At 41.0% G+C, this 24,803-nt stretch overlaps 1 protein-coding gene and 1 long non-coding RNA gene across 2 annotated transcripts in view; one reads left to right on the forward strand and one right to left on the reverse strand.

Annotated features, from left to right (window-relative positions):
- Positions 1 to 1,427: 1,427 nt before the first annotated feature.
- LOC148134648 (uncharacterized) lies at positions 1,428 to 8,627 on the reverse strand. The gene is made up of 2 exons (XR_015755781.1): positions 8,430 to 8,627; positions 1,428 to 4,425 (listed from the first exon to the last, which is right to left on the reverse strand). It is a non-coding gene; the product is annotated as an uncharacterized LOC148134648 (long non-coding RNA).
- Positions 8,628 to 8,834: 207 nt separating this feature from the next.
- prim1 (DNA primase subunit 1) overlaps positions 8,835 to 24,803 on the forward strand; it is a 28,470-nt gene continuing 12,501 nt past the window's right edge. Inside the window, exons 1-8 of the mRNA XM_043682004.2 lie at positions 8,835 to 8,967; positions 10,435 to 10,592; positions 11,532 to 11,638; positions 14,266 to 14,339; positions 15,546 to 15,682; positions 15,790 to 15,848; positions 16,808 to 16,917; positions 22,329 to 22,405. Coding sequence (XP_043537939.2) covers positions 8,853 to 8,967; positions 10,435 to 10,592; positions 11,532 to 11,638; positions 14,266 to 14,339; positions 15,546 to 15,682; positions 15,790 to 15,848; positions 16,808 to 16,917; positions 22,329 to 22,405 — 837 coding nt within the window. The 5' untranslated portion in view covers positions 8,835 to 8,852. The remainder of the gene's footprint in view (positions 8,968 to 10,434; positions 10,593 to 11,531; positions 11,639 to 14,265; positions 14,340 to 15,545; positions 15,683 to 15,789; positions 15,849 to 16,807; positions 16,918 to 22,328; positions 22,406 to 24,803) is intronic.

A 24,803-nucleotide genomic window follows, 5' to 3' on the forward strand; every position in this document is an offset into this window, starting at 1 on the left:
GACCCTCCAAAGAGTAACCCACCCATACCCATTTCCCTCTGACTAATGCACCTAACACTATGGGCAGTTTACCATGGCCAATTCACCTGATCTACACATCTTTGGACTGTGGGAGGAAACCGGAGCACATGAAGGAAACCCACACAGACACGGGAAGAATGTGCAAACTTCACACAGTCGTCTGAGGCTGGAATCGAATCTGGGACCCTTCCTTTAAGCCCCTTAGTCACTCACTTTCTAAAAAAAAGTCATGCTTATGTAAGAATAGTATTTCTTCCCTTACGCTTACCATACTTCCCTTACTTATGTTATTAACAACACACCAGTTCCCTGTGCTGTCACAGTTTGATTTGCTTTCACAATTAGCAGACACCTGAAGCTGCAGCTATTAAACTAGGACTTGCCTATTCCTAACAAAACAGAAATTGCTGGAAAATCTCAGATTAATGTTTTGGATCCAGTGACCCTTCTTCAGAACATTTATTCCTGTTCCCCTATTTCTGTTCAGTTGAAGCTAAAGAACATGGAGATAAAAATAACTCAGCTTGGGTCAAATGTATAGAAATCCAGATTGGAAGGGAACAAACTGGAAAATGTCTTTCCTAGTTCTTCAAACAATCAAAACTGGTACAAAAAAAAACCCACCTTACATGAAATATGATGTAGTTTTTTTTTTAAACAAATGTGGTCCAGCTGCATGACATGAAAGCAAATGTCAGAGAGTCATAGAGCTGTACAGCACGGAAATAGGCTCTTCAGTCCAACTCATACATGCTGACCAGATATGCTAACCTAATCTAGTCCCATTTGCAAGCATATGGCCCATATTCCTCCAAACCCTTCTTATTCATATATCCATCCAGATGCCTTTTAAATGTTATAACTGTACCAGCATCCACCACTTCCTTTGGCAGTTCATTCCATACACACACCACCTTGTACTTGAAAAAGTTGCCCCTTAGGTCCCTTTTAATTTTTTCCCCTCTCTCCTTAAACCTATGCCCTCTAGTTCTGGACTCTCCCACTCCAGGAAAAAGGCTTTGTCTATTTATTCTATCCATGCCCCTCATAATTTTATAAACCTCTATAAGGTCACCCCCTCAGCCTCCGACGCTCCAGGGAAAACAGCCCCAGCCTGTTCAGCCTCTCCCTATAGCTCAAATCCTCTAATCCTGGCAACATCCTTGTAAATAGGCAAAAGTAAGTACTGCAGATGCTGGAAACCAGAGTCTAGATGAGTGTGATGCTGGAAAAGCATAGCAAGTCAGGCAGCATCCGAGGAGCAGGAAAATTGATGTTTTGAGCAAAAGCCTGATGAAGGGCTTTTGCCCGAAACATCAATTTTCCAACATCCTTGTAAATGTTTTCTGAACCTTTTTGTGAGAAACAAAGCTCACACACTTCAATAATTGCAGTCAGAGACAAAATCTGAATCAGTAGTGCCCTTTATTTTTACACTTGCAAGTGGGTGTGATGTCCAGTGCCTATAAGGCAGAGGACATACACACCAAATTCAACAAACTCTCGATATTTATATAATTTGGTTCCTACATTTTTTTTCTTATTTCATTGTTTCCCCCGTTTACATCCTCCACTTCCCTAAGACTAGTCCCACCACTCCTGCTTATCTCTTGCCATATCCGGCCTTGTCTGTGACAAAATGCTTATTTCTGGCCTCACAAGGCCGTTTGACCTCATCCCACTGCAGGTCATTGTTAGGCATATTCTTTCTTCATCAGTATCTACTCTTTCCATCTGGGCTTCTCCCAAAGCCACTCTGATCCCTATGACCTCTTTAATTAGGGTTTGTTCCTGTGTCTCTGTAAAAGTGGGAAACAGATGTTTATACCTACTGTTTGTACAGGCGTGTATCTAGCCTAACTCCATCCCCTCACAACATCTTATCTATTTGCCCATAATATCTACCATTGTTTTGCAATCACGTTTCATGCTGACATACAATTTTAGCTAATACAAAAACAATTATGTACTTCCTCCACATAGTTTCCATTCTTGTTGACTCAGCTCTTGGCTGAAACAATTACACACTGGTGTGAGTTCATTTACTTTTTGTATAATCAATTATAATTGCAGAATTGCAGAACTGCAGAAGTAACATTAATTTACCTATATCCCACAATTTCCCCTTTTTCTTTAATTACCATTTGTTATCTTCTGCATTTTTCTTTTAAGCATCGCCCCCGAAATTCGCAAGCATCATTCCAGAGATTTCATCCATCTTGGTCTCACTCATCTCCTCATTATTTAGTCGATAAAGTTCCTCTGTCTGATTCCCTTTTAGGGGCATCTGTTTCATGAAGGATGTTTCAATCATTCTTTGGGTGAGCCCTCGTATAGAGTGGGGTATGATACAACAGCCAATGGCCACCAATACCCCAACTACTACTATCAGGGAAGTTAGGATGGAAACCACCATCCCCTTCTACCTTCCAAACCATGATTCAAGCCATCCCGTGAGAGATGTGTCTACTCCTGAATTCTCAGCCAGTTCCTCTGCTAAGGTAGTCAATTCCCTTAAGGCCCAAGTAATTGAACCATCAGGTGCAGTGTTATTAGGAATAAAGGTACAACAGTTTCTCCTAACATCTCACACACATCCTTTTTCTGCGAAAATCATATCAAGGGCCATTCTGTTCTCCCATGCCATCCTACTTGTCGCATCAAGCTGTTCTGATATTCCTTTAACTGCATCTCTTGTATAATTTATAAATCGCTGTTGATTATAGAAAATGTAATTTATCCAATCTACATTTTTATTAATTGTTACCCACCAAAAGAGAGCTGACTCAAAGCCTGTTGCAATCTGGTCACAAGCCTTGAATTCATCATGTACTCCCCTAGGGACTCCTACCGAATCAAGATAAATCCTGGCATCGAAAGAAGTATCTAACAGTAATCTCTTACCCCTTCCCTTTTTCCCTACTATCTTTTCCTTCTCAAATGCCAGGGTGAATGGAATTGCCAATTGTACAATTGCACATATCCCTTTCCAATCCGGAGGTAGCATGGGTCTCAATATTTTGCCTCCACAGTACCACCACAGATCCGCTCGGGGAACCTTTAGTGCTGAGTAGTTCCCTCCCCTCTCCGTTTCGGTAACATTCTTAATCTCTGTACATAATTTCAGCTCCCCCAAATCTCTCGACCGACTTGTACCTCGCCTGCGCACACACGACGTGTGATTTCCAACTGTGGCGGAAAATGTCGGGGGGGGGGGACTTTTGCATCTTTCTTCTCCAAGGGAGGGAACATCAGAGATAGGGAGGTACAATTCCTATCATTCCATGCAGTCTCATCCTGATACAGGGCTATCATATATTTCATGCCCTTCCTGTCTCGCTTCCAACCGAGCGGAAAGGGAACCACCTGGGCCACTGGCCTACCGGAGGCACATGCATAGCAATTGCTCTTATTCAGACTTTTTACAGTATACTTTACCCATTCAACCCAGGCATTTGCATCCCCGTGCCCAGTTTCTATTTCGATGGTCTGTTTCAAGTCCTTTACCTCTATAATTTTTACTACTTTAGGATCATCGGGAGGGGTGAAAGGTTGTATCTTATTATCCAGTAATTCCGCCCATTTTCCCTGTCCTAGGCTAATTCAAAAACAACAGCCCAAGAAACCCCTCCCATTTGCTTTCATTTCTATCCCAAATGTTTCATTTAATTGTATCTCATAGGTGCCCCCCCCAGATTTGCTTCGTGCCATGTGGTTTTCCTTATTGTTAGGTATATTGGGTTACACTTTTTATCGAGACAATCGCGAGCTGGTCGGAAGGGGGCCCGGTGTACTGTGACGAGACCATTATACCAAGTACCATCCCCATAGGACTTAAGATGTATCTCTGAGCTGCGGTACTGTCCCTGATTATCTACATCCCCACAAATTACTAAACTGCATGTATCAGTGTCTATTACTTGTGGATTATCAGACTCAGGAACCGTTAATAATACATATGAAAATGATATTTGACAAAATCCCAATACTAAGAGGGCTAGCATCATAACTCTAAGCATTCCCAGTATTATAATCATCATGCTGAAGCACAAAAAGACATAATATACAATCCTACAGAAATAATCCCGCGCTCGCGTCGCCACTGTATAATCAGTTACTCAAAGTCTCTTTAGTCTGAGTTTCTGCGGGTCTTGCGTTGATTCGGCTGTCCAGACTTCTTCCTCAACTGGAGATTCCACTGGCCCTTTGATCCGAGTGTAATGAGTCCAGCCTTTCTCCGCCGTCCTTATTGCCGTTTCAGTCGTCAAAAGAGCCTGGTACGGCCCTTCCCAGTCTGGCTGCAGCTTAGTCTCTGTCCATGATTTTATTAAGACCCAATCGCCCGGCCGGATGGGGTGAACGGTGAATTCAAGGGGTGGAGTCTGTGCCAATAAACCCTGTTTCCTGAGGAAAGATAAAGAGGAGGACAAGCCCAGTATATACTTCTTTAAAAACAAATCTTTAGTTTCGGGAATTGGCAATTCTCCATTCATTCCCAGATAAGGTAATCCAAATAAAATTTCATAGGGGGATAGTCCCAAACCTTACCTCCGCCAAGGGACAAGCCCAAAAGGCATCCTTTACATCTATCACACTAAACCATTTGTGGTCATGAGGGATCTTACTTAATAACGTATAGGGGTTTGGCACCACTGGGTGCCTGATCTGTACTATTCGATTTAATGTTCTCAAATCCTGCACCAATCGATAAGTTCCATCAGATTTCCGCACTGGTAGAATTGGGGTATTATAAGGAGACATACATGGCTCCAACAGTCCATCTCTAATCAGTCCTTCAATTACTAACTGCAGTCCTCGTTTACCTTCTATGGAAATAGGATATTGTCGTTCACAGACAATGTCCCCTTTCCGTTTTAAATTTATTAGAAGGGGAGGGATCTATAGTTTTCCACGATTCCCTTCTCTAGCCCATACAATAGGGTCTATCTCTCTCTCCACATCCTCTGTCAACATCGCTAGTTGTACAACTAATTCTTTTTCCTGAATTCCAATCTCCAGTCCTAAGAGGATAATTAAGTCTCTCCCTAGTAAGTTACTTCCTATATCAGGGATATACAGCAGTTCCCCTGTAACCCTACCTTTAGGACCGTCTATCATCATAGGTTTAAATAGTGGAACAGTAAATCCTTCCCCTTTTACCCCCGAAACAGTAATTGACCGTGTCGACATTTCTACTTTCTTTGGTTTAAAATTCAGCGATGACCGTATCTACTAGGAAGACTACCTCTTCCCTATAGGGTCCCACCTTCAGATTTATCAAGGGTTCCTGGTGGGCCCCCGAGGGCAGGAACCCCTGACACCCCTATTCTTCATCAAAATTCATAAGCGGAATTGCCCTTTCTTCCCTTTGTAGGGACACTCCCGCTTAAAATGCCCTATCTTTCTGCAATAATACCATCCTGCCTGTGGAGACCTCCATCTCTGCCCCTGTTGCTCGAACCTTCTATCAAATGCTCCCCCTTGTCCTCTCCCTCTCCCTCTCCCTCTCTGTCCTATATGCTGCCACCCGCTGCTCCGGTTGCTCACTATTGGTTCCATTCTTTTCTTAACTACCTCATCAACAGTAGCTACCATCATTTTCACCTTCTGTTTTTGTCTCTCATCCTCCCTCTTTACAAACACTTTCTGTGCCTCTCTTAACAATTCATCTAATGGTTTTTCACTCCACCCTTCTATCTTCTGTATCTTTCTCTGTATGTCTGGCCATGCCTTTGTCACAAAATGTACTTTGAAAAGACCCTGTGCCACTGGGTCCTCAGGGTTCATTCCAGAATATTTCCGCATTGAATCCCTTAATCTTTTCAAGAAAGCTGAGGGAGTCTCATCTTTCTCCTGTCTAACTTCAAAGGCTTTAGTCAGATTCTGCGACTTCGGAACTGCCTCTCTTATTCCTTTTAGAATCAGGTCTTTCAATTCCCTCATTTCTTCTCTATGCTCCGGGTTTTGGTTTTCCCACTGGGGATCTCTGAGGGGAAACTTCACCTCTCCCTGTCCAGCATGCCCATCTCCAATCGGGTATTCCCTGTCCCATATTTTAATGGCGGCTCCTCGTATAAGTCCCCTTTCTTCCCCAGTAAATAGTATATTCAAAATAGACATTAACTCAGCCCAGGTATACAGACTGGGCCCCAAAAATTGATCAATTTGTTCAAACAACCCTACCGGATCCTCAACCAGGACCTTCATTGCCTTTTTAAATGTTCTGACCTCCCCACTGGTGAGGGGGGCACTTACAAACCTAATCTCTTTGTCCCCTATTGGTACCTCCCAAAGGGGATAAGTCGTTATGTTCTTCCTTTTTTTTTCTTAAAGAAATATTGCACTATTTCTAGCTCCCCATAACTTCAAACACCAATTCATCAATTCATGCTTGACTAACTTTTAAAGCCTGTTCCTAACTTGTGAATATATTTATATATTTACATTCATTTATTCAGTATTTAATATTTAAAATGTAAAATGCATACAGTTCCCAATTTTGAAATCCACTGTAATCATCCAGTTTTAGTCCCTTAATTTAAATCCAAAATTAGTTTTCTTAAGTAGTCCTGACCAATCGTTGCTCAATTACAATACTATAGGTCGTGAAATAATCAGAGCTGCCTTAAAAGAATTTGTCTACTCAAGTTTAAAAAAAACTTCTAATGCATGAACAATGGCTGACTCCAAGGTCACAGATATTAACCATAGGAGTTTCGTTTTTTACTACAATCTAATGTTGAACTGAAACTTCAACTGTCCTCCATAAATCGCTTTTATGTAAAGATAAAAGAGATTAGTTAGAAACTGATAGTAAGGCAGTCATGAGCTGTAAAAAGAACAGGAGTTATCACCATTTTTTTTTCATAATCTCTATAGAATCCTTAACCTTAAAAGAAATCATGTTAAGTTTCCATAATAAAAATCAGATTCAAAACAGTCCTGGAACTCAAGCTCCAGGGAATAAAGTACAAACATTCAATCACCAACAAACAAATGTTCATTCAAACTAAATCACAAAGGGTTAAACGTTCTACCAGCTGTACAGCTCTTTTCATTCTCTCTCTCTCACTCATTGACAAATAAATTCAGATATTTACAAACCCATTCTTCGTCCGACCTATATTTTGGCCAGAAGATGGCGGGACGAAGAATGGATTCCTTAGTCCATACAAAGCAACAATATTTAATCATCTTTTTCCCTTGTACAAGTATTATTTTGCCAATTCCACAACACCCTGCCCAAAGGACTTTCTGGAGGTATGTTGTAAGGGACCCCGCCTCCATTTCCATTGCCTTTTTCTTCTTTTGTTTTCCCGGAGGCTTTTTCCTTACCCACGGCACAACCCATATTGAGTTCCTTCGTTAGTCCCTTATTAACTACTAAAACTCAATCCCGGCCACCAAGGCAATACTTAAAAGTCAATTTTCTTACCTTGGTCTGTGCACAGAGTTGCCTGGCCCCTTTTTGCCGTATTTTCTATCGACCTTCTCTCACTGTCTGATTCAGATGTCTCTCTTGTGGGATCCGTACCAGTCGCCCAAGGGAGCGGACCAAACCAGGACACGAGACCGCTCCTCAATGGGGAATGGGACGCATCTTCCCAGTGTCCAAGGTCAGCCACTCCTCCCAGCGATGGAAGAAAATCCCGGACAGTCCCCAATTGTGAGAAACAAAGCTCACACACTTCAATAATTGCAGTCAGAGACAAAATCTGAATCAGTAGTGCCCTTTATTTTTACACTTGCAAGTGGGTGTGATGTCCAGTGCCTATAAGGCAGAGGACATACACACCAAATTCAACAAACTCTCGATATTTATATAATTTGGTTCCTACATATTGTTTTCTTATTTCATTGTTTCCCCCCGTTTACATCCTCCACTTCCCTAAGACTGGTCCCACCACTCCTGCTTATCTCTTGCCTTATCCGGCCTTGTCTGTGACAAAATGCTTATTTCTGGCCTCACAAGGCCGTTTGACCTCATCCCACTGCAGGTCATTGTTAGGCATATTCTTTCTTCATCAGAATCTACTCTTTCCATCTGGGCTTCTCCTGAAGCCACTCTGATCCCCATGACCTCTTTAATTAGGGTTTGTTCCTGTGTCTCTGTAAAAGTGGGAAACAGATGTTTATACCTACTGTTTGTACAGGCGTGTATCTAGCCTAACTCCATCCCCTCACAACATCTTATCTATTTGCCCATAATATCTGCCATTGTTTTGCAATCACTTTTCATGTTGGCATACAATTTTAGCTAATACAAAAACAATTATATATTTCCTCCACATAGTTTCCATTCTTGTTGATTCAACTCTTGGCTGAAACAATTACACACTGGTGTGAGTTCATTTAGTTTTTGTATAATCAATTATAATTGCAGAATTGCAGAAGTAACATTAATTTACCTATATCCCACACTTTCAAGTTTCACAACATCTTTCGGATAGGAAGGAGACCAGAATTGCATGCAATATTCCAAAAGTGGCCTAAGCAATGTCCTGTACAGCTGCAAAATGACCTTCCAACTCCTGTACTCAATACTCTGACCAATAAAGGAAAGCATACCAAACGCTGCCTTCACTATCCTACGACATGATCGAACATTTCGGCATTAAAATGTACAATTTTAGTGATCTTGTAAAAAGAGGAATGAAAAACAATAATCAAAAGACGTCAATAATTTTTTTTAAGATACCCTTTCAAAGGCGGAAAGACGCACACGAGCTTTATAAACTACAACTCCCAGCAAGCCTGTTAGGCTATTTTCGGTGTGTGTGGCGCCAGGGTTTCTGGGTGACAGCTTTTCCGCGCCTTTTTCGACAAAAGAAATGGCGCCCGAAGGGAATCAGTATGATGCGGCTGAATTACCAGATTTGCTGCCCATTTATTATAGACGTCTTTTCCCATATTCCCAATACTTCAGGTGGTTAAGTTATGGTGGTGGTAAGGAGGAATTTTTTTTCTAAGTTCATTTTGCTGCTTTAATGTTATGTGAAAGATTTTCTTCCTTGACTTGGGTAAAACTGAATGAACTTGTTTCCCTGCGTTTTGGTATTTATGCAAACTTAGACTAAATGCATTTAATTGCTACTTTGTAATTCTCCCGTTAAAAAGTATAAATGAACTAATTAAATAGATTAATCATGCCAGAAAGTTCGGCATTTTGGTATGTGCTTGAGAGTATGTCAAAACATCGCACTAATTGTTGTCTTACTTTGACTACTGTAAGTTGCTGCAAAACTCACGAATTTTGACTTCTTCCCTCCCACCCAAAAAGAAGCAAAATTGTTGGAAAGAAACTGAAATAACTTATTGGCAAGAATTGCATTTAAATCAATGCTTCTGCCACAAGGTTACTCAAATGCGACCCTGAGCTTGCTGTCGTTTATACAGCATTTCAGAATTGTGTAGTTTTACACGGGTTTTGTGCGCTCAATAGCATCTCTTGAAGCTTCAGAGCTCGTCTAAGGCACCATTCGCATTGTTCAAATGTAACTTTGTTTTCAACTAATCTGTTGTAGGCTGGTAGCAGGAAAAACTAATAAGTGCATTTCTTGCTGTTAACAGTGCAACCAGCTCACCAGTACCTTATTATGAAAGGAACCTAGCTTTTCTATCTCTAGCCCCAGATAATGGTTGACTAATGCTGTTTAAAGTTGTTTCAGTCACTTAGTAACTTTACGAAAACACAACCAAGGTAATGAGACATGGGTAATAAATACAGTCTTATGAGCATTTATGACACAGTGCACACAACTATTGCAATTGGGATTTCACTATAATCTTGATTAGATTAGATTACATTGTTGGCCCTTCGGCCCAACAAGTCCACACCGACCCGCTGAAGCGCAACCCACCCATACCCCTACATTTACCCCTATACCTAACACTACGGGCAATTTAGCATGGCCAATTCACCTGACCTGCACATCTTTGGACTGTGGGAGGAAACCGGAGCACCCGGAGGAAACCCACGCAGACACGGGGAGAACGTGCAAACTCCACACAGTCAGTCGCCTGAGGTGGGAATTGAACCCGGGTCTCTGGCGCTGTGAGGCAACAGTGCTAACCACTGTGCCACCGTGCTGCCTACCATGCATTTGAAAATGCTCTCCAGACCTATGTAAAAACATCCAGCCTTAAATGAATTATATTTTTCCTCTCCCAAATATAGATTAGGTTAGGAATACAAACACTTGGAACTCAACAAGTATGGTGAAATATAGATGATTGTGTCTGCCAGCGGTGAATGAAATTCTTTAAAAATGAAGTCTGTGTCGCACAGAAAGTTAGAAGACATCCTGTTATGTTAAATAAGCTAATGACTCATTCTAAGAGAGTGCATCCCTAGGGTGGTGTTTTACACTCAAATCTATCAGTTAGATAGATACACTTTCTTTGTGTCAACAGTCTCCAAGACCTATTTCCAGAATCGAGAATTCTCCTTCACCCTGAAAGATGATATCTACGTGCGTTATCTGTCTTTCAATAATCAAAATGAACTGGAGAAAGAAATGCAGAAAATGGTTCCTTATAAGGTTGACATTGGAGCTGTTTACTCAAACAAGGTAACTTTTTTATATTCAATACCTCAGATGGCTCCAATTATAAATGGTGAATAAGAGACTACCATGATCTACAAATTTAAGAAAGAAATCAATGTAGTTATATTCCAGGAATTGGTGGGGGGTTTTTTTTTACTGTAAAAATATGGATAATGTTGGAAATATTTAGAATGTCTGGCTGCAAGTGTTGAGAGAGAAGACAAATTAATATTCCTGTTCTTTGACCTTTGGTCAGTGTTCATTTTATACTCGCTGAGCACCTGTAGTGTTGTGAAAAGAGTGAAGATGTTTTAAAAACATTTTGAATGATTTTCAGTCATAGCCAGTTCATGAAATCTCAAGAGATCTTCCAAGTCACTCAGTGTGAGCGGCTGTGGCGATGTGCGTGTTTTGCATGATCTGGAGCTATGAATAATATTGGTAGAGGCTCCAACCTTCTTGCCATGCCATGCCATGTCTGATATTATGAGCTGTTATTGGTATGTGTTGGAATTATTTGCAGGTTGATATTTAATAGCTGACCACCTTTTCCAGAACAGTCTGAGATGGGTAAAAATACCTGAGCTGGCTAGTGATCACATCCAGTAAAGAAAACCTTGTAGCCTGGGTAGTGGATTATGGAATGCAGTAGCTTTCATTGCCCCTGGGTAAAGGGAGAAAGCATTGTAAAGGGAAATCCTGATTGCAGTTAAGGAACCAATATTAGATGCCTTTCTGTCGATGTTTGTTCTCCGGGGTAGCTGCACAATAAGACAGATTGGAAAAGCTGTGAAGAATCAGTTGTTAATAATGGCCAATTAACCAAGAGTCAGATGGCACCTGGTATCATATGTTGCAAAAATGTTAAAAATTCTGGATGAAGAGAAGAGAGACAATAAAAATTAATGACGTAGGGTGGGAATCTTACCATCAGTTCATAACTGTAAAGTGTTTCTTTTGTAGCCAAGCCAGCACAATTCTATGAAGTCAGGAACCTTCCATGCTGAGAGTAAAGAGCTGGTTTTTGATATTGACATGACAGACTATGATGATGTTCGAACCTGTTGCAGGTATGTTGATGTTTTGAACTTTTGTTTTGGCTATGTGGTGCTAAACCTGAGTTGTTAAGGTGTTGGCAACAGTCATCAAGTGTGGCAGCATCTGTGAGAAACAAAACATAATTAATGTTTTGGGTTAATAACATTTTTTGTCAGAACTGGGGAAAGTTGCTTTTATGTTTTTCACACTTGTAATTTGGGCTGCAGAAGAGCACTGAATCTGCATTAACACTGCTAAAAGCATTTCCCTTATCCTGACCGTAAAACTGTTGACCAAGGATGTTGAGGTACTCCAGTGTATAACGAACGCAGTTAGTTTAAAGTAATTTTAAAATTACAAATGCTTCTTTTGTGCAAGATAAATATGTTCAACCAGGAGCTTTTTGAGGTTTCCTGTGAGTTGTAAAACTTCACTGACAGAGACGTGTTAGATTTTCTATTATGTGGTTTCATCAGAAATTGAAGATTCAAAAATGAGGATTATGCAGTTATTTAGAAGACGTATACACAGCACAAGCTCTCAATTAATTTGGAATGTTAGAAACCAGCAGAGCTTTGAGTTCCATTTTATGAGATTTTGATTTAGATTTTGAATAGTTTATGGGTCAATGAAGAATTTCACTGCTTATAATTTTTTAAAAACTGTTACATGCTTGTTTTAAGGTGGGGGAAAAAAGATAGCTTATTAGTTTGTCATAGTTTGCTTTTCCTAATGTCTTAGAGTCATACAGCTCAGAAGAGGTCTTTCGAGCCATTGAGTCTATGCCAACCCAACTCCACTAGTCCTTGAATGTTATGACGTTAAGTGATTTATCTAATAGTTTTTAAAGGTTTTATCTAATAGTTTTTAAAGGTTATGTGTTCTACTTTTCCCGGGTAGGGCATTCCAGATTCCCACTACCCTCTGGGTAAAAGAAGTTTCCTTAAATCCACTCTCAACTTCCAGTCCTTCACCGTAGAATTATGGCTCCTTGTTGTTGATCCATCAACTAAGGGAAACAGCTGTTTCCTATTCACCTTGTCCATGCCCCTTCTAATCTTGTGCACTTCAATCAGGTCACCCCTCAACCTTCTCTGCTTCAAAGAAAACAACCTGAGCTTATCCAGCCTCTTCACTGCTAAAATGCACCATCCTGGTGAATCTACTCTGCCTCCCCTCCCCTCCCCTCCCCTCCCAAGGCAGTCACATCCTCTAGTGACACAACCAGAACTACACACAGTTCTGCAGCTGTGGCCTAACCAAAATTTTGTTTTTTAACAACCTGCAATATAACCTCCCTGATCTTTATAATCTATCCCCTAGCTGATAAAGGCGTGCATGTGTCATGTCTTGTCCTGCTGCCTTCAGGGATCTGTGGACAAGCATCCCTTTTATTACTCTGAGCTTTATAGTGTCATTCGTCGAGTACTCCCTTGTGGTGTTACTGCTTCCAAAGTACATCACCACTCATTTTTCAGGGTTAAATTCTATCTGTCAGTGATCTACCAACTGACCAACCCACCGAGATCTTCCTGTAACCTGAGACCTTCTCCTTCACTAATTACCCAGTCAATCTTTGTATCATCTACAAATCTACTTACTTCCCCCAAGTAGATCACATGAACGATAAGGGACACAGCACTGATTGCTGTGGTACACCCCTGGAAACCGGCCTCCATTTATGCAGACAAACTTCTACCACCACCTCTGTATCCTATCACTAAGCCAATTTTGGATCCAACTTGCCAAGCTATTCTGGATCCCTGTGGGACCTTGTCCAAAGGCTTCACTGAAATCTTATAAACTACATCAAATGCACAATCCTCATCTCGTCACTCCTCGTCACCTTTTTGAAAAGTTTAATCAAATTTGTTACAAAAGGCCTTCCTCTGACAAAGCCATGTTGATTATCTCTGATCAAACCTTGCCCCTCTGAGTGGAGATTAATTCTCTCCTTCAGAATTTTCATCAACACTTTCCCTACCACTGATGTAAGACTCACTGATCTGATCTGTAATTCCCTGGTTTATTTCTACTGGCCTATTATTGAAAAGTGGAACCACATTAGCAGTCAACCGTCTTGTAGCACTTCCCTGTGGCGAGAGAAAAATTAAAAGTTTGGGCCACTTTTAAGCCCACCAAAACCTCCAATATCTCCTCACTTCCTATGTCAACCTGCTGAAGAGCCTCTTTATTCCTCTTCCTAAATTCTATACCTCCATCCTCCTCCTGAAGGAGGACAGGTGTGAAGTACTCGTTTAACACACCACCAGTGTCCTCCAGCTCCATGCTTGTAGTCTTGGGTCCTAATGAGCCCTACTCATTCCCTGGTTATCCTCTTCTCCTGAATATACATGGAGAATCCCACGGTATTCTCTAATCTTACCCACCAATGTCTTTCCATGCTGCCTCTTTGCTCTCCCAATTGCTTTCTTAAGCTCCCCCAGCTCTTTATATACCCTACGAGTGCCTTAATTGGTTTACTGCCTTTGTATCTACTAAAAGCCTTCCTTCCTTTTTTGTCCAGGGTTCTCTGGGCTTGTTATGCTTATATTTTACTTTTTTGAATATCTCATGTAGATAACAATCAAAGCATGTATTTTATAATAATGTTCAAGATTATTCAGAAAAAAATTGTTGAGTTATTTATATTCTTTAGCTCTACAGATATTTGTCACAAGTGCTGGACACTAATGACGATTGCTATCAAGATTCTGGACAGAGCATTGGAAGGTTAAATTACTTCTTTTCTCCTCCTCCCCCCAGTAATTCTGCTTCCTGCCTTTGCTCAATTCTTTTCTCCTAAAAGTACTGACTTGTTCTGCACTATGGTTCCATAGTGCGCTACAACCTCTCGATTCATGGATTAGCAGTCTCTGTTCTTGAGCACCTGTCTGTGGACCACGCATCTCATGTTCCAAAGGAGTACATGAATAATTTTTGGAAACTTGAACACTACCTATTTTGCTTTCTTTGATGCTGATCTCTCCCTTGCCACCAGAGCGTTAAGGTTAGTTGTAACATGCTGAATACTGCTTGAGTTAAATTGAGTCAGCCTGAGGATAGTTCGAGTCTTTGGGTTGTTTGGTCCATCTGGGCCAGCACAACAGCAAGCACTTTAACTCTGTGGAAATACTTTGTTTCTGAGCTTTGGATCGATGCTGATTTCAATTACTGGTAAAAGTTAAAACAGTACTAACTTTTCGAAACACATTCACTCTACCTCCCCAAAAGAAATGGATTTGTGGTATTATCATGAGACTGGTTATCTGGAGCCTCAGGTAACGCTGTAGACAACTGGGTTTGAATCCTACCATGGCAGATGGAAAAATTTGCATTCAAAATCTGAAACTAAAAGTCTAATGATGACAATGAAACCATTGTCAATTGTCAGGAAAACCCACTGAGTTCACTGGTGTCCTTTTTTACCTGGTCTGGCCTACATGTGACTCCAGACCCACAGTAATGTGATTGACTCACAACTGCCCTTTGGGCAACTAGCCATGGTCAATAAATGCTGGCCTAGCCAGCAATGCCCACATCCTGTGAATTAATAATTTTTAAAAAAACATCCCAGAGGTGCTTGATAACCACTTGTGCAACTATCTTTATTGCTTTCCTGAAGTTAAGCAACAGGAACATGATCTCCCATTCTGCCTGGGCTCTCCATGAAGTTTGCTGAGATGACTTGTCTCTTCCTATGTGGAAGTCTCAACATAGTGCTTTCCTGGGTGCTGAGCTTGTGAATGATCACCAGCAACAAGTGTACTGTTCAGAATAACTTGATGCGGGTGGCCTATCAGGTTGGACCTAATATACAATATTGTTCTTGAAGGTATTCCTTTAGTAACAGAGATGCAGTGGTGCACATATTCTGAAATTAAATTTCATAGATTCTCAACCGTCTATATAATGCAGATTCCCTTGTTTGCATCACAGAGGACTTTGGGTTTCAACACCGTCTCTGGGTGTACTCTGGCCGAAGAGGGGTCCATTGCTGGGTCTGTGATGACAGTGCACGGAAACTTTCCCAGGCAGCTCGGTCCGCTGTTGCAGAGTACCTGAGTGTGGTCAAGGTAGGTATCTTCTCAGCCGTGAGATTAGTTGCTCTTTTAGATAAAAAGTAGGATGTATCCATTCTGCCATCTGTTTATAATGCCAAATGTTGCTGACCGTTTTACAGGGTGGAACGGATACAATCAAGAAAGTACGTTTGAATAGTCCCATTCATCCTTCTATTCAGTGAGTACACTGGAGTTTAAAAAATGGCTTTGTTACATGTCGTTATATTAACCTTGTTTTGTGGATTAATTTTAAACCATTCTTATTTCATTCTGTCCTGGTCATGTGTTCAAGCCCCACCTGATATTTAACCACAAAGTCAGACGTTTTTATTAGAGGTATTTTCTTTGGGATGAGAACATTGAAACTGCCCTCTTGAGTGGATGCAAAAGATCTGATGGCACTAACCAAAAAAGAGCAAGGGTGTTATCCTTCGTGACCTTGCCAATACTTCTCCTTCAAATTGACATGAAAAAGGCAGATCTAATCATTATCTCCATTGGTGTTTGCCTTGTATAAATTGACTTCTGGATTTCCTTGTATTGTGGCTGTGATTACACTGAAAAATACTCCACTGGCTGTGAAGCATTTTGGATGTGTTGAGGTGCAAGTCTTTATGAAGACGTTTGAATGTATCCATCTGTAGTTGATCACTCATGCAACTATGGGGTCATTATACCATTTAAAACTGCATTATCCTACTAAAAGTATGTGCTTTTACGTTTGATTAACCACTTGGTGAGATCAAAGACTAATTTATTCAAGGCTGTTGATCAAAACCTTAGCTTTGTGGCAATTATGAGACTGGATATTATGGCTCCAGCATTTGTTTTTCTCTGGTGTTTTCTTGGACTGAGGTGTGTGCACACAAAACCTTTTATTATACAGTGCACTCAAATTGCTTGCAGTGTTGCTCAGTGAGTCAAAGGTTCTGTATATTGTGTATTGAATAAGTGAAATCGCATTCGTGGGGAGCATAAAGTAGTTGATAATTAGCAGTGTGCTGAATTTGATCTTTGGCAGTCTGGAAGCCCAGGTGTATGAAAGTAATTTTCTGCTTGCAATGCAGTGATCTGGATAGTGGGCTGGGGGTGATTTATTAATGATTGCTAATTATGTTGTTTTTGCTCTATTTGTAGGGAATCTATCACTGTGATTGATAGCTATTTTGAAGACTACGTTCTGAATAAACAAGATGTCTTTGGCAGTAAAGAAACTTGGCAGAAAGTCTTAGCTCTGGTCCCTGATGATATCCTTTGATGGGAATTGGTACATTTTTGATGAATCTATCGTTCACTTTCTTGTTTTTAATTGGTATAAGTAAAAGGTTTCTTGGATTAATATCTCCATATTGCTATCCTGTCCCTGGGCTTATACTTTGGATCTAGTCCAGATAGGAGCAGTAATTGTCTTTTCAGAATTTCTAGATTGTTACAGCTTAGGAGGTCACTTTGCCCATTTTGTCTGTGCTGGCTGTCCGCATAGGCAACTGATATAGTGCCACTTTCCCATTATCTCCCTGTAACCCAGCATATTCTTTCTTTATAGATAATCCAATTGTTCTTGGAAGCCTTGATCCACCATGAATCCTAATCACTCGCTGTATGAAGAAGTTTCTCCTCGTGTTGCCGTTGCTTCTTTTGCCAATCACCATAAGTGTGCCTCTGGTTCTCAATCCTTCCTTTTGAGAACAATTTCTCCTGACATACTCTTCCCAGTACCCTCTTGATTTTGAATGCATCTATCTAATCTCCTCTTAACCAGCTCTTCAAGATATCCGTCCCAACTTGCCTAATTTATGTAACTGATTTGTTCCTCATCCGTGGGACGTTCTTCAATCTTTTCACCATAGAATCCCTAATTTGTGGAAACAGACCATTTTGGCCCAACAAGTTCACACCGACCCTCCGAGGAGTATCCCACCCAGACCCATTCCCCTACCCTGTTACTTTTAGTTTACATTTACTAGCTTGCACATCCCTGAACACCATGAGCCGTTTAGCATGGCCAATCCACCTAATCTGCACATCTTTGGACTGTGGGAGGAAACCCGTGCACCTGGAAGAAACCCACACAGACCAGGGGAGAATGTGCTCACTCCACACAGACAGTTGCCCAAGGCTGGAGTTGAACATGGGTCCCTGGCGCTGTGAGGTAGCAGTGCTAACCACTGAGCCACCGTGCTGCCCTTACAGGTAATCCGATCCCTTTCTGCATTCCCTCTAGTGCCTTTGCATCCTTCCTGAAGTGTGGTACCCAAAACTGGACAGACCTAAAGTTGAGGCCAAAGTAGTATTTTGTGCAAGTTTAACATATCCTCCTTGCCCTCTATTCCATGCTGCTATTAATGAGGCCCAGGATGTTGTGTGCTTTATTAACCACACACTTGAGCTGTCCTGCCCGCTTTTGTACACCTACACACCCAGGTCCTTCAGCTCCTACACACCCCCTTAGAATTATACCTTTCACTTCATGTTCTTACTACTAAAGTGAATCTCTTTCTCTCTTCCCCCCCGAGGCTAGTAGATAACCTGGATGAAATAGACCTGCAGTTTAAGTTGTAGTGTCACAAGTGGTGATCCTGTCAGTGCTGTTGATTCAACGTTAACCAGATTTAATATGGAATTAGTCAGCCATTTAGTCTGTTCTATAATGCACTAAGATCATGGTTCGCCTGTCACCCAACTCTGTCTTCCCAAATTTTTTCCCCCCCCCATAATCTTTGATACTTTTGAAGTAAAATCTATCCTGGTTTTAAAATTAACAATTGGCCAATCATCATTTGCTGTATGTGAAAGAGAGTTTCAATCTTCCAGTTTTTGTGTGCAAAATTGTTTCTTGTTTTCACTACTCCGATCCATTTCCAATTTTTAGATTCTGACCCTTAGTCCTAGCCTTCTAAATTAGCCAAAATAGCTATTCTTGATCTGTTTCTGTTTTCCCCTTATGTGATTATTAATATGTATAGGATTTTAGATGACATCTAGCTACTGTTATTTATTGGTGAATTTATTAATGAGTTCTGTCAGTTGATAAATTTGGATAGTTTTGTTCCATTTCACATTGGAATTCTCTGACTGCCAGGCCTGCTTGTGTTCTAAGAGGTAATGTCTCATTAAATTGCAAGGCATGTTCTGAATGTGCACAGCAATAATAAAGTAAATTAACTGATATCTCACATTGTGTAAGCATATATGATTTGATTACCATTACAGTGACATGGTTTCATCAGTGAGCCTCTGGTGAAGCACTGGTGTTATGGCTCGCTTTCTATTTGTGTTTCGGTTTCCTGGGGTTGGTGATATCATTTTCTGTGGTTACATCATTTCCTGTTCTATTTCTCAGGGGGTGGTAGATGGGGTCTAACTCGGAGTTTGTTGATAGAGTTCTGGTTGGGATGCCATGCTTCTAGGAATTCTCGTGCGTGTCTCTGTTTGGCTTGTCCTAGGATGGATGTGTTGTCCCAATCGAAATGGTGTCCTTCCTCATCCGTATGTAAGGATACTAGTGAGAGTAGGTAATGTCGTTTTGTGGCCAGTTGATGTTCATGTATCCTCGTGGCTAGTTTTCTACCTGTTTGTCCAATGTAGTGTTTGTTACAGTCCTTGCATGGCACTTTGTAAATGACATTAGTTTCGCTCATTGTCTGTATAGGGTCTTTCAAGTTCATTAGCTGCTGTTTTGGTGTGTTGGTGGGTTTGTGGGCTACCATGATGCCAAGGGGTCTGAGTTGTCTGGCAGTCATTTTTGAGATGCCTTTGATGTAGGGGAGAGTGGCTTGGGTTTCTGTACGTGTTTTGTCTGCTTGTTTGGGTTTGTTGCTGAGAAATCGGTGGACTATGTTCATTGGGTACCCATTCTTTTTGAATGCACTGTATAGGTGATTTTCCTCTGCTCTGCGTAGTTCCTCTATGCTGCAGTGTATGGTGAATAATTGAAATAATATTCTAATGCAGCTTCGTTTGTGGATGTTGGGATGATTGCTTCTGTAGTTCAATATTTGGTCGGTATGTGTTGTTTTCCTGTAGACATTGGTTTGAAGTTCCCCATTGGCTGTTCGCTCTACCGTGACATCTAGGAATGGCAATTTGTTGTTGTTTTCCTCCTCTTTGGGGAATTTTATGCCAGTAAGTGTATTATTGATTGTCCTGAAAGTTTCCTCTAATTCCTTTTTGTTTAGTGATGACAAAGGTGTCATCCACATAGCGGACCCAAAGTTTAGGTTGGATGGTTGGCAGAGCTGTCATGTTGAAAATGCCAGAGAATAACCAAAAGGTTAGTCATGAGGAAAAAAATCAGAGTACAAAGGAAGCTAGCTAAGAATGGATAGGTATATGAATAGGAAGGGTTTGGAGGGATATGTGCTGGGTGCTGGCAAATGGGACTAGATTGGGTTGGGGAGAAAGTGAGGTCTGCAGATGCTGGAGATCAGAGCTGAAAATGTGTTGCTGGGAAAGCACAGCAGGTCAGGCAGCATCCAAGGAACAGGAGAATCGATGTTTCGGGCATAAGCCCTTCATCAGGCTTATTGGGTTGGAATATCTGGTCGGCATGGATGGGTTGGATCGAAGGGTCTGTTTCCATGCTGTACATCTCTATGACGTTAAGTGTTCTACATGTATTTAATAAGGAAAAAAGTAAATGAAGTGTGGTCCAATAAGGTGAGAATGGGAATGGAAGATAAGGTAATGGTGGATGGAAAAATGTTTCTATCTTCATTTATAGAGGATATAAAACCAAAATTTCAGTCATACCTACAAATCAACAGATGCAAGGAAGAGAAGTTGGCAAAATTACTAACACTAGGGCAGCAGTACTAAGCCAACTGTTGAAGCTGTGGGCTGGCAAGTCTGAGTCCAGGTGATTTCATCTTTGAGTATGAAAATCAGTGGGTGATGAGCTAGTGGATATGCTGTTAAGTTCCCTGGATACAGGCAAAGTTCTAATAGTTTGAAAAGTAGCAAGTAGAAACTCCTGATTTCAACAAGAGTGAGACATTGGACCAGTTAGCTTGATGTTTGTTGCGGTGATGGTGTTGGCATCAATCATGAGATTTTATAGCTAGGCACTCAGGAAAAACTCAGTAATTGAGCATCAATGTGGTTTTGTGAAAGGAAAGTCATGTTTGTTGTAGATGAAGGGGAACCTGTAGACATACTATATTTGGATTTTCAAAACAGGCATTTGATAAGGTGACAATCAGATATTGTTGAAAATCAACAGTCATGCTGTTTGGGATAACTTATCACCATGGAAGTATGGTTGACAGCAAGTAGTATGCATATGAGTCTCTTTCTGATTGGTAGGGTGGGAGGACTGGGGGTCCCACAGGGATCTGTGCTCTGACCTCCATGTTTTACAATGACTTACATGAGAGTAGTAAAGGCATGGTAGCTAAATTCACAGATAACACTAAGTTGGCTAGGAAAATACCTTCTTAGAAGACAAGGAAGTTACAGATGGATTAGGAGGCAGGGTGTTTGAATATTTATCGGACAGAGGTGGATTGATTCTTGTTTGCAGGAGAATCCTAGGTTATCAAGCCTCGATGAAAATGTAGAATTCAAAAACCTGAGATTTGAGGGACCAAAATGGTCTACTTTTCCTATCTTGTATATTCTTCACCTCAAAGTCAAATTCCCATTCTTAACCCATAACTGATTGAAAAGAACACTTCCTTAAATAGATTTGTAACTTTTGAACTTATTTTTGTGTCTTGGTGTTTAGTTTTCTTTTTAATCATTTTTTATATAATTGTATTTTTTCAATAAAATACCAATCTCCTGAACCATGAGAGAATGGGTGTAAGAGTGAAGGGTTTTTGCTAATGTTAAACTTTCTGAAGGAATTCTCAAAACCCAAGTAAATATTTTTTTTTTACTTCATTCTCCAGTCAACTAATAAGTTAATTCTTGGCTGTACTTTTCCATCTCCTGGAGCTTTTGTTTTGTCTGTATGTGTTCAGTGATTTTTACTGGTCTCGTAATTTCAAAACCTGGAACATGAGTTAAAATCCCATCGTGGCAGAAAAACCTGGGAATAAAAATTTGCTATGTCTAAGTGAGTGTGAAGATGTTGGGAGAAAAATGGAACTGATTCAGTCAGTCCTTCAGGAAAGGAAACTTGCCATCCTTTCCTTGCCAGACTTATTTTTGACTTCAGTCCCACACCAATATAGCTGGCTCATAGTAGTGTGATACAGCTGAGTAGTAGTATAGGTAATAAGTGCTTGCTTCATTGGCACTCACATCCAGAGAATTAATTGAATATTTTTAAAAGAACTTCGCTTTCTCTAAATTGGACCCACATTTTATGGTGCTATTTCATAACCGAGTTTGTATTTCGAAGGAATCTACATGCACAAAGATCTGACTGATACATCAGGTTTTACAGTGTAACCACAAAAGATGCAAAAATGCGATTTAAATTACTGTTGTAAAATACTGGGGCAAGTTGACCCAGTTAATGTCAACACAGGAACTTCTTGGATTAGTATTGCACAACAATTTTATTCTTAACATTCTGCTCCTTGTCAATTTCAATTTTCTTAAGAGTTGATGCGATAAGCTTAATTTAGTTCCTTTATACTTTCACATGGTTTAAAATTTGTTCAAATATGTACATGAATTGATGGAGATATTTTCTTTAACAGCCGTGCACAGTTTCATGAGGGATTGCAAATAGATTTTGACAAAGCACGAAATGCAACCGATCGCTGGAAATTGTTGCAACGCACTGTAAGTGGTCATACCATCACTTAAATCGTGATAATACAACTGAGTGTGATTCAAAAGAGCAGTGCAATTGAGAAATGGAGATGACAGCATTAAAGTGATGCATTTAATTTTGTCTGACCCTTAAATATTTTCTACTTTCTCCTCTCACTGCAAAGCTGAGCTCGAGTGGATTTCTATCCGTGTTGGAAGCTCTGAACTCACCGCAATTGTCCTTTGTGCATTCACCAAAATAGAGTTAATAGAGTATTTTAAAGTAGTATATTACAGCAGAATGCATTCATTCCTCAGTTAACCAAACCTACAGTGTGCCACCTTGACCAACAACAGCCACCGTGGCAGAAGCTAGCAATTTAATGTGGTTTTGGTTTGTGGTTTGATCCCATCCCATGGATTGTTTTCAGGCAATAGGTTATTGTATCTTATTGATCTTGCAGTTTTATTCAAGCAATGGCATATATCAGCAGTTAGAGCATTCCACATTTAATACATGATGATATTTGTCCCAAGAAATTACTCATTAGTACCTGATTGATTGTTTGCCTTAATGAAGAATAACATACAGTTGAGCACAATCTAATATATAGGTTGATGGGTATAATGCATTTCATCCCGTAGTTAGGGTAATTGCTGTGTCATTTTAATTCATCAGTGGTAAACCACACATTCCAAGTAAGTTGCAAGAAATTGGATGTCTGATTAGCTGCTGAGCATTGTATTGATGCCACCATTTTGGGTTGGTGAACATGTGAATGTTAGATAAAGCTCTGCTGTTACTCCTTTCTCATTCCACTGGTGTGAAAACTGAGCACTGGGTGAGTCACTTGGACTGTCTTTGTGGTGTCAAGATCCCAGATAAGTCACGCTCCAGTGTGAAACCTGACTTGACAGGCCGCAAGTTTTATTTTTTCACTATTGTGATGGCAATGTAGTTGAACTCAAAGGAACAAAACAAAATTATTTGAAACAGTCATGTTGCAAGTTTTTAAGAAATGAAGATTCAACCCTTTTCACCTGAGGAACAGGAGTAGGCTATTCAATTATAGCTGATCGATGGCCTAACTTGCCTTTAGCCCATATCCTTTAAAAGATTTTGGTTGACAAAAGTTTATCAATCTCTGATTTAAAACTAATAACAGATCTAGCATCAACTGCTGCTCTTGTGGAAGAGTGTTCCAAACATCTATCACCTCCTGTGTGTTTAAGTGCTGGGTGATGGGGATGCATGAAGTCTGTCTGGTTGTAAACTCACAAGATGGAAGATTCTTCCTTCAGTTTGCATGTGGCTGTATTTTGATGGTGGGGTCGGCCCAGGATGAGCCTGTCATTTGGGAGGGGGAGTTGACATGGTGGGGTTGATTGGAGTGTACAGACCATAGCTGTTCCCTGATCCGGTCCCTGAGTTTGAGCTTGGTCTCTCCGATGTAGAGAAGATCATGTTGGGAGAAATGGATGCAATAAATCAGGTTAGGGAAAATGCAGCTAAATCTCTACTGAATTTGGAATGATTCTTTGAGGCCTTGTACAGAGGCAAGAGGAGGTGTGAGGGCAGGTGTTTCACCTCCTGCAGCTGCAGAAAAAGATGCCAGGTGTGGAGGAGAGATTGGTGGGGAGTGTGGACCTAACAAGGGAGTCATGGAGGAAATGGTCCCTGCAGAATGCAGATAGGGGTGGGGAGGGAAATATCATTTTGGTGGTGGGGTCAGACCACAGGTGGTGGAAATGGCAGAGGATGATGAGCTAGACTTAGAGATTAGTGGGTGGAACGTGAGGACATTCCACGTGAACTGCCTCAATTTCTCCACCCCGTTACCCGCTCCAACCTCTTACCCTCGCAATGTGCAGCCCTCCACTCCAACCCCAACTTTCCATCAAACCAGCTGACAAGGGAGGTGTGGTGGTAGTTGGCACGCTGACCTCTACCTCGCTGAGGCCACACTCCAACTCTTTGATACTTTCTATTGCTCCCTTGATCATGACCTGACCTCTCATCACCACACCACCATCTCCCAGGTCATCCGCAATCTCATCGCCTTGGGAGATGTCCCATCTACAGCCTCCAATCTTATCGTTCCCCAACTCTGCACTGCCTGTTTCTATCTCCTACCCAAAATTTATACACTTGACTGCCCTGATCAACTGATTGCCTCTGCCTGCTCCTCTCCATTGTACTTCTCTCCTGTTATTGCAACTTTGTCCTGACCCCTATGGTCCAGAAACTTCCCACGCTTTCAGGACACCACCCGTGCCCTCCGCCGTTTCTGACTTTCAGTTCCCCAGCCGCCAATATTTCATCTTCACCACTGACATCCAGTCACTCTACATCTGTATTCCCCAGGAGGAGGGCCTCCAAGCACTCTGTTTCTTCCTCTCCCATAGGCCCAACTAATCCCCCTCCACT

Source organism: Chiloscyllium plagiosum, unplaced genomic scaffold, assembly GCF_037043375.1.
Source record: "Chiloscyllium plagiosum isolate Xiang-an unplaced genomic scaffold, Cpla_swu_hap1 HiC_scaffold_53X, whole genome shotgun sequence".
NCBI lineage: Eukaryota > Metazoa > Chordata > Chondrichthyes > Orectolobiformes > Hemiscylliidae > Chiloscyllium > Chiloscyllium plagiosum.